At 49.1% G+C, this 14,432-nt stretch overlaps 1 protein-coding gene across 1 annotated transcript in view; it reads left to right on the forward strand.

Moving 5' to 3' along the window:
- SDK1 (sidekick cell adhesion molecule 1) overlaps window positions 1-14,432 on the forward strand; it is a 530,100-nt gene that overhangs the window by 305,914 nt on the left and 209,754 nt on the right. The window contains exons 9-12 of the mRNA XM_040455762.1: window positions 2,845-2,961; window positions 4,467-4,634; window positions 6,502-6,604; window positions 8,935-9,111. Of these exons, the coding sequence (XP_040311696.1) occupies window positions 2,845-2,961; window positions 4,467-4,634; window positions 6,502-6,604; window positions 8,935-9,111 (565 nt within the window). The remainder of the gene's footprint in view (window positions 1-2,844; window positions 2,962-4,466; window positions 4,635-6,501; window positions 6,605-8,934; window positions 9,112-14,432) is intronic.

A 14,432-nucleotide genomic window follows, 5' to 3' on the forward strand; every position in this document is an offset into this window, starting at 1 on the left:
TGGGCGTCCGACTTCAGCCAGGTCACGATCTCGCGGTCCGTGAGTTCGAGCCCCGCGTCGGGCTCTGGGCTGACGGCTCAGAGCCTGGAGCCTGTTTCCGATTCTGTGTCTCCCTCTCTCTCTGCCCCTCCCCCGTTCATGCTCTGTCTCTCTCTGTCTCAAAAATAAATAAACGTTAAAAAAAAAAAATTTTTTTTTTAAATAAATAAATAAAGCACATCTTAAAAGCGCCAGCCGGGAGCTTGTGGGGCTTTTCTTTTTCTTTTTTTTAACCTGCATTTTAATTTCACTATAGTGAAAACACACAGTGGTGTCACTTTCGGGTATACGGTACATCGACTCTACGATTCTGTTCCATCCTCTGTGCTCATCACGATGAGTGTGCTCTTCATCCGTCACCTGTTTCCCCCATCCCCCGCCCCCCTCCCCTCCGGCAACCACCAGTTTGTTCTCTGTCCTTAAGAGTCTGTTTTGAATCAGTGTTTTCGTATTCTTGGGGTAAATACCCAGGAGTAGAATGACTGGATCATAGGGTAGCTCTCTTTTTAACTTTTTGAGGAACCTCCACACTGTTTCCCACAGTGGCTGCACCATTTGCATTCCCACCAGCAGTGCGAGAAGGTTCCTTTTTCTCCACATCCTTGCCAGCACTTGTTTCTTGTGTTGTTGATTTTAGCCGTTGTGACAGGTGGGAGGTGATGCCTCGTTGTAGTTTTGTTTTGCATTTCCCCGATGATCGGTGACGTTGAGCATCTTTTCATGTGTCTGTTGGCCATCTGGATGTCTTTGGAGAAATGTCTGTTCATGTCTTCTGCCCGTGTTTTTAATTGGATTATTTGTTTAATTTAATTTAATTGGATTATCTGGTTTTTTGGTGTTGAGGTGTAGAAGTTTGTTATATATTTTGGATGCTAACCAAAATATCAGTTATGTCATTTGCAAATATCTTCTCCCATCCAGTAGGTTGTCTTTTGGTTCTGTTGATTGGAGCAAACTTTATCTGTAAAAAGCCAGATAGTATTTTCAGCTCGGAGGGACGTGGTCTCTGTCACAGCCACTGGCTTCTGCTGTAGTGGCGTGGGAGCGGCACAGACAGTGCTGAGCAAATGGACCTGGCTGTGTTTCAATAAAAGTTTATTTATAGAAGCAGGCAACAGGCTGTCGTTGCCTATACCTTTCTCTAGTGAGAGGCTTAGGACACATTCCTTAATTCTCAGCCTCAGTTTTATCACCAAAATTGAACCATCTCAGCCCAGTTCACAAGGTTCCTCCAAGGATCAGATGGGAAATTTAGATGAAAAGTGCTACCAAACTGGTTACCATGGCAGCTGGAGATTGAACAATAAATACATGATAATGATACTGCTACATTCTCTGTTTTGTAAGTACACGGTTTTGCAAAATAGGCTTTTATTCCCAAATTAAAACCCTTTTAGTGAAAAGAAAATATAGTAGGTAAAGCAATCAATATTTATTCGTTCATTTCACAAACATTTAATTTAGCATCTCTGTCAGGCACTTGGGTCTGTCAGGCTCGGGGATAGAGCTCTGAGGAAGACACGCGAGGTTCTCACCCTTCCAGGGCAGAGGTCATGAAGTGGGGAGACACGCAGGAGAGGAGGAGCTCGTCTAGCCAGGGATGAGGGCCATGAGAGGAGACAACAGGCCAGGCCCATGGTGACCCGGGAGGTGCCTCTGAGGGCGCCCAGGGATCATTCCCTGAGACGGTGCGGGAGCTGAGGTCCAAAGGTGCAAAATCTTGGGGGATGTGCGCGTCATGGGGTGAGGGAGGGGACGCTGCAAGTGCCTTCGAGGAACAAGCTTGGGGATACAGGAGCCAGGGGTCATGGTAGGAGGTAGGCTGGAGGGGTCAAGGGCCAAGGCCCAGCGGGAGGCTTTCCAGGGCCTCCGGCAGGGAGTGGTGGGGTATCCTTCATAGGTCCCAAAGGGCACCCAAGGCTGGGTGTAGAGCGGCCAGCACAGGGAGGAGCGGAAGGCTTGGGCCCAGGTAGGAGGCCGCTGCACTGTCCAGGTGGTGGCCCCACAGGTGCAAGGAAGCAGAGGGCTCTAGGCTACGCTTTGGGGATGGCACCCATGGCACCTATGAGGTTCGTAGGGACTCCCGCCTGGGGGAAGGTGGGCCGGCAGCAGCATCCGCTTCTCCTGGGAACCCCAGCCCAGGCTCCTGTGGGGCCCTCCCAGGGTTTGGGACACACAGATCCCTGCTCTTCGGCGATTTCCAGTTTAATCATTCTCCAAGTGGTACACAGTCAGGTTAGCCCTCGCTGAAGCCGGCCTGAGCCGCCCTGGCTCTCTCGGTCCGATTCCGGGCTCCTGAGAGCTGGAGACCCGTGCCGACCCCCCAGGACAAGAAGGCCCCCCAGCAGTTGGGCCCACAACACTTCCTGGAAATCCTTTACCGAAGGGCTTCAAATCTGATTATTTCGTGAAAGTGTCATCTTGTGGTTAATATTTAACAGTCAAAAATTAGCTTTTTCTATTTTTTAAAGAGTAACGAAGTCAAGCTTGTTAGATTTATCTAAATAAATGTCTTTCGTCTCATTACCGTTCTTCTGAAACAGCCCTTCCTGGGCCCCGGCACTTTGCCACCACGTGTCCGTTACATCACGGACCGGGTTTCTCTCTGGGTTGTAAACACAGATCGGCAGCTCCTGAGGGACAAGTAACTGAAGGTTATAGTCACTGCTGAAAGGTTTTCATCTTTTGTCGCTGCAGTTCCGTGTGATTAGTCCTATAAAAGTCCATATGGGCCACCCCCAGCAGGCGGGTCTGGGCTCGTGCGGGGGGCACACCCTGAGAATGTCACTGTTCGCTCCCGCTTAGATGTCGCCCCGGCGTTCACACAGCTGCCAGTGGACACCACGGTCACCGACGGGATGACAGCCACTCTGAGGTGCGAGGTGTCCGGGGCGCCCAAGCCCGCCATCACGTGGAGGAGAGGTGGGTAGCCTGCGCGGCCCCCACAGCCTGGCCACCGTGGGAAAGGAGCCCCTGGGCCAAGGCTCGTGTTCTCAGCCCCCTACCCCCACCGCCTGCCTTCAGTCAGTAAGGATGAGTAGCCATCTGTCGAGCGCCTGCTGGGTGCGGGTGCCGGCTGAGTAAGAAGGACAGTGCCCTGTAAGCTTCACAGAGCTTACGTCTCCGAGAGCAAACAGACTTCAAAATGTGTGAATATCGCTGTGTTCTGCCTAAGCCCTTCATAGGCCACCTTAGGCGTGTGAGGGGCTGCCTGAAACATAGGTGCTGGATCTGGAGAAGTGCTTCCAGGACTCAGTTTCTCCATTTATGAAGTGAAGGCAATATTCAAAATGAAGAATAATACCCTTGTTTCTTTAAGAAAGAAAGGTGCCTAGGATGCACACCTGAAACTAACAGGATATGGACGTCATTTGTGCCTGGTTTTACAAAAGGCAGAGAGGGACGCCTCAGTGGTTCAGTCACTTAAGCATCTCACTCTTGATTTCGGCTCAAGTCATGATCTCACCATTTGCGGGATCGAGCCCCATGTTGGGCTCTGCGCTGACAGCATGGAGTCTGCTTGGGATTCTCTCTCCCTCTCTCTCTCTCTCCTCCTCCCCTGTGCATTCTCTCTCTCTCTCAAAATAAACACAAACATTAAAAAAAAAAGCAGAGAAACCAAAGACTGGATTCTGCCAAGGCTCAAAGTCTGGAGCATTCATGGACAACAAGACTCAGAAGGACCTTCCAAGATCCCTTCCCTGTGTGTAACTTAGCAGAGTGACGTCAAAGGCAGAGAGCTTTACTAAAATAGAAAAGCGGAGACGGGGAAAGATGGTTCTAGCACAGGCTCATCTGACACATAACCCTCTCCATTCTACCTGTTTTCCATCCCCATGAGGAGGGGCATCACGTCATGGGCTTTCTCTGTGGTTCCCAGGCCCTTCCACACAAAGGCACACATGTCCCTCAGTGAACAGCACACACGATCCATTCTTAACAAATATATGCTGAACTGTGCGGGTTCACACAAATGAGCTGGTCACGCTCGGAGCGCCCACCTCTGGGTGAACCACGTAGAGGCTTCTCACCTCTCCCAGCATGTGACTCCTGCACCCAGACCAGAGCTGTTAAACATGCAGGTCAGTAAGCAAGAGGGGGTTCTTCTCTTTTGTGTATACATTTTTTCTCCCAATTTAGAATGTATGATAGCTTTGTATAGAAAATCTGCAGATGTATACAGGTATCAAGAAAAGTCAGAGTCAGTCACCAAAGATAACAGTCGCATACATACATGGACGTAACTGGTTTAACCCATTTTCTCAGTATTGCACAATTAAGATTTTCTTGGTCTCCGTCATCCTAAATAATGCGAAAGGAAACTGCTTTGGTTATTTTTGCACATACGGTTTCCACCTTATTATGATTATTTCAAGTTATTTTCTTGGTTTTGGTGCTGACATTCCTGTTTCTCTACTTTTCTTCAGGAAAACATATTTTGGCCAGTGGCTCTGTGCGCATTCCTAGGTTTATGCTTCTGGAATCCGGGGGTCTGCAGATAACCCCCGTCTTCATCCAGGATGCTGGCAACTACACCTGCTATGCCACCAACACGGAGGGGTCCCTGAGCGCGTCTGCAGCACTGACTGTGTGGAGTAAGGACCACAGGCCACGTGGAACCTTCTGTTCATCATGGCTTAATCATCATGTCAGCTGTGCTTAGGGGATGTCAATACGCCCTTGGACTCTCTAATCAAAAGATAATGATTATTTTTACAACTAATTTATAGAAATCTGTTGAGTAATTAATTTTTCAGTTTCTAAAAGAATAATTAGAAAATGTATTCAAAGATTTAATGGGACATTTCAGGAGAGATTAAAGATTGACTTTTTAAAGTCAATGGAGTAGGAAATATTATCCCAAACTAGCCCAAACAACAAAACTGATAGGTTGGTTAATTTTATAAGCATTGTGTAAGAATTAACAGTTAAGAGTCAAGAGATAACATTTTATAGAAAGTATGTTTTTTTCTGTAGTATCATTTTAACCAACTAAAACACTCTTAGTATATTAAACGTGAGTGTTTTTTATATCTTAGGAGTGAATTGAAAATTTTTGATTTCTCCAGCTTTTTGTCTTTATCTGTAACACAGGTTTCTGAACTGGAGAATGATTTGTTTTCCAGACATAAGGATTCATTACCAAGTATCTCTGCCCCACCTTTAACTTCACTTGCCGGTGTACTTTTTCATCTCTGCTTCATCCATAATCTATAGGACTAAAAAAAAAAAAAAATCGTTGTTCAAAAAAGCAAAAGATCGTGCTCACTGATCTTTGTAAAGCTTATCTCTATGAAGAGAGAAAAATTTAACTGGCATCAGTGACTCATTTGTCCAAACACCGTCCTTAAAGAGAACCTGAACTGTTGTGCTTTATTTCATGTCCATTTGGTTCTGTCTGGTACAGTTTGTGTCCACTTTGAGAAATGACCCCTTCTAATTTATTTAGGTGTTATAACAACACCAGGACTTCTAAAGAGGCACAAATTCGAATTCCCCCAATATTCTCCGGTACCAAAAAAGGGGTCTTGTCCCATCTCGTGGCCCACTCCGTTGACCATTTCTGATTTGTCTTGTGTCCCTAACATGTGAACCTGACATTTAACAGCTTGTGAAGAACTGTGTCTGTGTCTCTGTAGGTCACCCTCCAGAAAGTTCTGTAGATCTGCTAAGATTCAAAACCTCGCAACACTAGAGTGATGGGTGTGCTCTCGGGGGGCCTGCAGAGCACATCCCACCCTTTACCTACTCTATTGTGTGCCGTTGTGGGGGATTCCGCCCTCCCCCTTCCGCAGACACCCAGTTTAAAGCTCAGGTCTTTTCCAGGACACCGCGCTCAAGGCGGTCAGGCTGGGCCCCGACCTAGTCTTAGGACTCCCATGTTCTGGGCTCTGTTCCTTGGGGCCAGAGCAGGGTCCACCTCACAGGTGCACGGTGGGGGGGTTCACCGGCCACAGGGCTGTCGCCGGGCCTTTCTCGGCGAGCCACTGCACTTCTGAGCGCCACTCTCTAGTCCTGGAAGCTGGGAGTGGTGCTGTCACAGACCCCACGAGGTTGTGTGAGCATTAAATAGAACAATACAAATGGAAGCACTTTGCAAAGTCATGACGTGCTGTGCAGACAGCAGAAATGACCAGAATGTTAATAGTCTTGGCAAAGAACCACGGTTTTAACCTAAGACCTCAGAACCTAATGAATATTTGCATATGGTCTGCGTTCTCGTTGTCCTCAGGAGGGTTGAGAGGCTGGGGAGCGGCCCCAGAGGGGAGGGGAGGCCTGACTGCCCTGGCCGCGCCGTGGAAAGCTTGCTTCCAATTCCCTGAGTGCTTTCATTTACGTTCGTTTTGCCAAGATCAGAGAAAACTTGGAGGCTTTTATGTTAGGTGACCAATTCATTCCCCCCTGAGGGAGGAAAGTCTCAAGCATGTAATTCTGTCTGAGTTGTGACTTGTGTTTTCCCAGATCGTACGTCCATCGTTAACCCTCCCGAGGACCGCGTGGTGATTAAGGGGACCACGGCCACTCTGCACTGCGGAGCCACTCATGACCCCCGGATCACTCTCCGGTCAGTTCAGTCACAGCGTTTGGGGCTCATTCATGTTCTGGGAGCTTAGGAGATGAAGTTGAGATGGGAGAATTTGGGCAACTTTGATTTCAGCCGCAGATCCCTGATTACGGCATCACACGGTCTTGGGCTCCATCATTAATCACACAAATCCCATTTTCCACTCCAGCCTTATGTATTATTTACAGTGAGCTATGTTCCACTCCATGGCTTCAGTACAGCTTTTCATGATTTTTCTGCCAAGGTTAATACACTATCTGTAAAACGTACTTGTCAGGGGCTGATACTTAATGAGAGAAAAATCCGGACAGATCGAATAGGATTTCAGCAGCGTTTATGCTGGGCTGTGTAAGACTTGAGAGGGGTTCCCTCTGCTCTAGGGTGGTTTCATGGTGAGATGGAGAGTAAGGCAGACCTGTACCCAGAGGAAAGGCGGCCACGGTCACCTCGTGCATGTAGAGGAAAATGCACGTAAACACGGGAACTAGATGCCTTGAAGCCTCACTGAAGGGATTGTAATATCCCGTCTTTGTCCGAGTTCAGGCAGGAGGGTACTGATGAAAACTGTGCCCCTCTGGGGAAATGCAGGGCAGCAGACACAGGTGACTGGGTGGTGAGCTTCTTCCCAAAGAGCTGCCACCTTCAGAATAGTTTTTAATTTTCAGAACCAGCCCTGAAAATAAATCTAGAGAGAATGATATGGTCATCCTAGAATTTTCAGTCTGGCCTTAGCCCAGCCAGAAGGCACACATTTAGCCAAATGGATAGACTCAAGATGCCTTCCTTCCTTCTTGAACACCTCACTGTGAGCAGAGGGAGGGGCCTGCTGCCACATACATTTTTTTTTTTAATGTTTATTTTTGAGAGAGACAGAGCATGAGCAGGGAAGGGGCAGAGAGAGAGGGAGACAGAGAATGGCAAGTAGGCTCTAGGCTCTGAGCCATCAGCACAGAGCTTGATGCGGGGCTCGAACCCACCAACTGTGAGATCATAACCTGAGCCAAAGTCAGACGCTTAATGGACTGAGCCACCCAGGCGCCCCTGCCGCGTACATTATTAACTGGATTCAGAGACTGAGCTGTTTGCTTACTCTTCTTGAGCAGACGTTTGGCAGATCGTGAGTTTCTGTGCTCTCACCTGGCTCTCTCGAGTTCCCGAGAGCTCAAAAACCAAGTTTGGTTTAGTTGCAAGAATGTCAAAAGGAAAACCCACCAACAAAAACTAACAGGCCAAAGATTACCGAGAGAGTCCATGGAGGCCGTCTTAAAGATGTTGCCTGGAAAAGAGCACATTCATTTCTAAATGGTTTGGGAGTAGGATTCCAGAGGGACAAGGACAAGCTGGTTTTCTGCAAGAGCTCACCCGGAATCCCTCTGGACCTTTGCGTTTTTCTTGTAGCTTTCTATGTGTGAGTAAACAGAACTGGAGCCTCCTTCCGGAGGGGTTTTAGATGGCTCACTCTGGGGGCACTGCTCGTCCCAGGGTTCCTCTGCCCTGAGAGCACCGCCCCTAAGGGATGATCTCAGCTGAACGTCATACCCCAGAGCGAACGATTTATTCATTTCCTTCTTGGGGGACTACGTCTGTTCTGTCTCAGGGTAACTTCAGATAAGCAGTTTATTAATGTCTATGCTCTGTGCGTATTAAACCTTTAAAGAGCTGGGTACATTTTGCAAACCCGAGCACATTATTTTGGAAAGGAAAGCCAGTTATGTCCCGCTGTCCAGCAGTAAGTGGTGACCCCTGACCACTGACACCAAAGGCCGGCCAGGCTTTTAATTGATTCTACATTTGAAAAGAAAAATGTGCTAAAATTGTCATAACTAAAGAATTAAATGAGAAAGAGGTGCAGTTTTAAGAAAACAAGTTTATGGGGTATGATCTTTTTCCAGAAGTTGGGTAATTCCACTCTGAGGAGTTCTGGGACGGTCATTGCCCCCTATCCAGGCAGCACCCCTGTCCTCCAGGAACATTCCTGGGCAAAGTGCGAGGTACAGTGTTAGTAAGTGACATGTGTGATCATGACACTGTACAGACTTCCCGTCTCGAAACCCAAAGGCCAGTTCGGTCTTCTCAGTGATCTTCACAGACCCATTTTTAACTTCAGCATCTGTTTTTGTCTTGTGGCCAAGATATTTGGTTGCTTTTCTTTATTCTTTCTTTTAGATATATTCACATGTCATGAAATTCACCCATCTAAAGAGCACACAGTTCAGTGGCTTCTGGTTCATTCACAAGGCCGTCGGTCGCTCACGGCCCAGATCCTAACCCTCTGGCTTGATCCTAACTGGAGAGCTTTCCTAACTCACGACTCCCTGCTTGGCCCACAGCTACGTGTGGAAGAAGGACAATGCAGTCATCACCCCATCTGGCAGTTCCAGGATCGTGGTGGAGAAGGACGGGTCCCTTGTCATTAGCCAGACGTGGTCGGGTGACATCGGAGACTACACCTGTGAAATCCTCTCGGAAGGGGGGAATGACTCCAGGACGGCCCGGCTGGAGGTGATGTGAGTGTTGCCGCCGTGGAGCGTTAACCACCTCCTGATTGCTTGCAGCGCTATGGTCAGCCATCCCGAGTCCAAGTGGCTATTTTTAGCGCGTGTGATGCCACTTGGGTCCCCAAGCCAGCCGTCAGAGGCCATGGCCTCATGCCTCACAGGCATACAGTCTTACTTACGGGTTTTGTTGGAACCTGGAAATGAAAACATTCCACTCTTGGTTCAGATGGTTTGCTACTTGGTTTTCACCCTCCTATTATTACCTTATCTCCCCCTTTGGCACCATGTCACCCATTTACCTCAGCGCCCGTAAGCAACAGCCCACTTTGCCACGTGATGCCCACAGAACTCGGTGAGGAATGTCAGGCCAGCCCACCGAGGCCAGACTGTTCGGTGACAGCCAGGTACGTGGCGCACTGAGGTCAGCACCACCTGCCTCTCTGTGGGTAAACAGCTGCTTTCCGTGAAGTCTTTGGAAATCCTGGAAATGGCAAGCAGCTGATCGAGACCTCCTGGGGGTCCCGAGGGCCCAGGAGGGAAACCACTGCCTTCCTCCATCTCTGGACCTCTTTATGCAGCTCCTCTCTGTTCCCCAGCAGGGGCTAAAGAGCCTGCTGACAAATTTCCTTTTTCTAATATGTAGTTATTTGTTCTTTAAGAATGGTGCCTCCCAGACAGTCCCTGAGCACAACCATACCAAAGGAAGATCTGCAAACAAAGCAGCAGGGCAGGGGCTCCAGGGGCGCAAGCCAGCAGCCCTGGCTAACGTGGGCCGTGCGAGGCCATTAGAAAAGGCCGTTTCAGAGGTTTTTCTTACTGGTGTCTGCCCACCTCAGTCCAGGAAGGAGTCTATAGACAGAAGCCACTCCCTGAACGTACAACGTGAACAGTCTGCATACAGAGCCAAGCCTCCAGCCGAGGGGGTTCACGGGAGAAGGATACTTGCTAAGGGCTCAGCACATGGGCTCCTGGGTGTGTTGCGCACACGTGTGAACACATGAACAGATGGTAGCCTGGCCTAGCTCTATTTCTGGGATTCCACGGGTTAATGGTGTTTAGCAGCTGGTCCAGAAGAGCCTTGAATTGTGCCTCCAGTACCCGGAAAGGCCTGTTCTCCTGCCTAGTTGGCATCTGCAGGGCGACTCCTTGTTCTCGTTCGTACAGTCGGTCACCTGCTGGGAGTGAAGGTCATCCCGGTTAGTCACCAGGCAACAGGTGCCCCCAGCCCCCAGGTGGGCGGGATGTCTGCGGGGGTCAGGTGCTGTGGCCCTGCAGCTTTGTGAGTGTGCGTGAAGTGCCAGGTGTCCCCGCCCCACCCTTAGCCGCTGGACCTGCCAGCCCTGGGCCCTTTCTGCCCTCCTGGGCTCACCTGGTCCTCCGCCCAGGGCCTCGGGCTGCTGCGGCCGTGTTTTCTGCCATCGCCGTCTGAAGGGCCCCTGCCTCTTTTAGGGCTCAGCCACAGGGTCACCCTTGCGTGGGGACCCCAGGGTGCCTCACGGCTTCCCAGCATTTGCTTGGACTTTCTGTCATAGCACTGATCGCATGGGCTGCAAGTGCCCGTGTTCACTGGGCCTGTGCACCGGAAGAGTCTGTTTTCACGATGCTTTCACTGCTGAAGCAAAAATACCCGGATGGCAGGCCTTGCATTTTGAGTGGCTCACGATGCTTTGGGACACGACAGGGGCTCCGACATCCGTGTCGGGTGGTTCACACATGCATGAACGAATAAATGTGTGTAGGTTACCAGCCACCGGCGGGGCTCCTCCCGATTGGGCCCTCCCTCCGATGCTCACATGCCCGGGGCTTCTCCCTCCGAGCACACAGGCTCATGTTCCACTGCGGGGAGCCAGCCCAGCGCCCCAACCCCCTGTCGGATCTGGGCCTGTGTCCTTCCTCCTTCCATCATGTTGGGAATTGTTTGTTTTTTTTTTTTAATTTTGACAATATTGGGAGTACACATCCAGCACATTCACACGACCCACTGTGCTATTCATATTTTTAAAGCTACCTATGAGAACTCTTAGATCATCTGTCATTGGTAACAAATAAATGAGTGTTAGCATTTCATAAGGACTCTGTCAGCAGAAGCCAAAATTGCATGCTTCCAATGCAGGGCATGCTTTTTATTCTGCACTACCTCTATGGTCTACTGATTTACATATCTTCCCTTCTATTTGCTTATTTGATTTCCTCTGAGTAAAATACATTTTTCAGCAAATGTTGCCATATCTATAAAATAATAGGCTTTCTGTAATGGTAAGACACCTCATCTCTAAATATAGAAATATTTGCAGATTTGTGATTCAAACCAATTGAGGTACAGCAGGTTACAGAACTGATTTGGAAGACAGCGGTTCCTTATGAATTGTGAGTGTAATAAACACTCCACTCTTGCAAATCTGAATGAATTGAGGAAGTTGTAGGTTATAGCCTGGTCTGTCTTTAGATCCAGATAGGTCTTAACTGTACGACATCAGTAATGACAATAGTAATGATAATAGTCGTAACTCATGATCGAGGGGCATTTTGTGCTTCTCGGAGAACTTTCAAATCAAGCTCGGTAACATTTTTGTGATTTACTCTGATGACAAAAAAAAAAAAAAGAAGAGGAAAGAAAAAAAAAACCTCATACTGCAGAAGTGACTGAGAGGTACTTACAGCTAAATAGTGTCCTTCAAAAGAGGCTGAAAGCCTGCTTCCCCTGCCTCCCCACTTGAGTTAAAAGCTACTTAGTTAAATATAGAAATTAGCAGCATCAGAAGTGGGCTTTTCAGAAGCAGACCATCCGTCGGTTTGCTCTCAGTGTGTGTGTGTTGCGTGTTCTAGCTCCATCCTCTGTGGCAGCCTGGTTGGACTCCTGGCCCGTCACGCCCAGGACGGTGCCAGAGAAGTCGCGGTCCTGGCAGGGCTACAGGTACGTTTTGAGGTGCCCTCCACCAGCCAGGCCGGACTGCACCCCCTTCTCCAGCTCTTCCTGACTTGGGGCAGCTTAGCCCACTTCTCAGCCTTGGTTTTCTCAACTGCAAGATGCGCACGTTACCATTACCTTAGAAGGCCACTGTGAGGTTTGAACGAACCAATGTTTATACCACCCTGGCCTGGAACCCAGCTCACCCAGTCATGGCTCCTGTTCCTTGCTCACTGTCCCACGAGAAGCACCATCGCTCCTTCACCAAAGCATGCTCCCACACCCGGGCTCAGGAAGCTTCTCTTCTATCCTGCTTTATTTTTGACCATGTTCCGTGACCCTCGGACACACTAGGTATGTCTATTTGCTGTTGAGCTCTCGATGCCTGGAATGGTGCCCGGTACATAAATGTCCAGTAAATGTCAGAGTGAGCTTCACCCCCCCCACCCCCCCCACGAGGCTGAACTGGGCTTGCGTAATGGGGATCACAGAGGAGGAGTAATTTCTGAGGGGTCTGCCTTCATCGCCTCCCCGAGAGGAGAGGCTCCCACAAATCCATGTGGTCCCGGGTTGTACCCTATGAATTAACCGTCCACAGGGCATCACGAAACGGCCAGTCCCCGACTGGTCGGTTGGGCGTGCCTCTCCTGCTAGTTAGCTAGTTCCTCTCAGGAAGGAGCTGGTTTGGGACGCCCCACATCCCAGAGCACCTTGCTGCATTGAACACACCAGGGGAACTAGGCTCCTAGGGCTTTAGGGATTGAGTGATTATTAATCATTTAAAGACCCAATTAGCTTTGCATCTTTCCTTCTGAGATCAGAGACTAATTCTTAGGAGTCTGGAGTACAGAGAAAACTTAATTTATGGAGCCGACTGCAAGACTTGGACCCTGAGGCAGGGAAGAGATTTCTCTCAGTAAAGCCAACCCTCACAAACCCATCATAAGGAGTGAACAATTTAACGCCATTTCTCGAGAATTGCCAGGCCCCCCCCCCCCCCCCCCCGTCATCTTCACCCTCAGAGTGAAGTCGGAGAAGCTGGGTTTGACCAGGTCATCATTTGTGCGTTAAAGGGGCCGTGCTTCCATATAGGAAAATACTTACCTGAGCCTCTGTTGCACAGCAGGCCGGCTACAGCCACAATTTTGCCAATTGCTTTCGGTCGTTTTCAAAGCTGTTTTCCCCAAACACACCTGGCTTAATCCCCTTTCCCTATGGTCCCCGTGTCTCGTTGTTAGTGTCTGGTAGTCTTGTGGTATAATTGGCTTGACAGGGGTTCCCCCCCACCCCCAAGTTCTCTTTAAATCACAAAGTGACTCGGCACCGGCCTCACTTCTATTGTTCGCAGATTTCTTTCATTTGTCACCCTGTCTGCAGATCCCTGTCTGTGAGTTGCTCTGCTGATCATTTATCTCCTTTCAAAGTTGGCAGAGAAACGCCAAGACATAGTCTATTTCTATTAGATCAGATTCTCTGAAATGGACTCAGAATATATTAAAGCCTCATTTATCGGTTATTGATGGTCAGGCAAGTATTGCGCAAAGCTTAATTTTCCCGATAACCAAAACTCACCATTTAAAGAAACAGTTTCCGTCTTCAATGTATATTATAAAGTTCTTTGCATTGGGAAACAGGTAACATTGAACACAAGAGGTATCACAGAGGGGATTTTCCTATAGGACAGAGGCTGGAACTAGGAAAGGTCTAAATTTCCTTCTGACTCTGAGCTCTGCAGTGTGTAAAACATCACATTGAGCATTGGGCCACCATCTTGGATGTGACCATGAGCCCATGGAGAGGACTGTGGGGCAGCGGTGGACGAGGGCTCATTATTTCTTGATGATGAGTCACATCATGTCTTTGGGCACCGCTGGGCTTTAGGTCCCTGTTCCTACACTAAATGTCCCAAAGCTACATTGCCTTTACATTTCCAAGGTCTTCTCAATGTCGCCTCCGTCTCAGGCACCTGGCTGCCATTTTGCTGTTCAGGGTGCCTACTTCTAGCAGACCTTAGGGCCTTCTTGTAGGTGGCTTTTGGTCAGCTGGGAGGAGGGAAATCACAAACCCCTCTTAGGAGAATCACATGCCGAGTGAGAATCAGCAAGCTCTGAGGGGCAGACAGAGGGACTGTGGTGAGAACCCTCCACAGAGAAGTTCTCAAGTAGTGTCCCCTCGCACAGGAAGTGGCTGTGAATAGTAGTCAAGCCTCCACCCCCCAGAACAGAAGCTATCTGGTCACCGGTCAGATCGGTCCTCTCTTGGCCCTCCTTTTAGGCTAAGGGAAGCATGATCTGACATCGAGTGCGAGAAGCCCCATATTTTCCCAGCTGTGGGAAAGCTGTACTTTCAGAATTTAGGATTCGATCTTGCACAGCCACTTTAGGCCCCTAGACGAGGTGTGTGGGGACACAGGAGTTTCTCA

This window comes from Herpailurus yagouaroundi, unplaced genomic scaffold, assembly GCF_014898765.1.
Source record: "Herpailurus yagouaroundi ecotype Mexico unplaced genomic scaffold, PumYag 216, whole genome shotgun sequence".
NCBI lineage: Eukaryota > Metazoa > Chordata > Mammalia > Carnivora > Felidae > Herpailurus > Herpailurus yagouaroundi.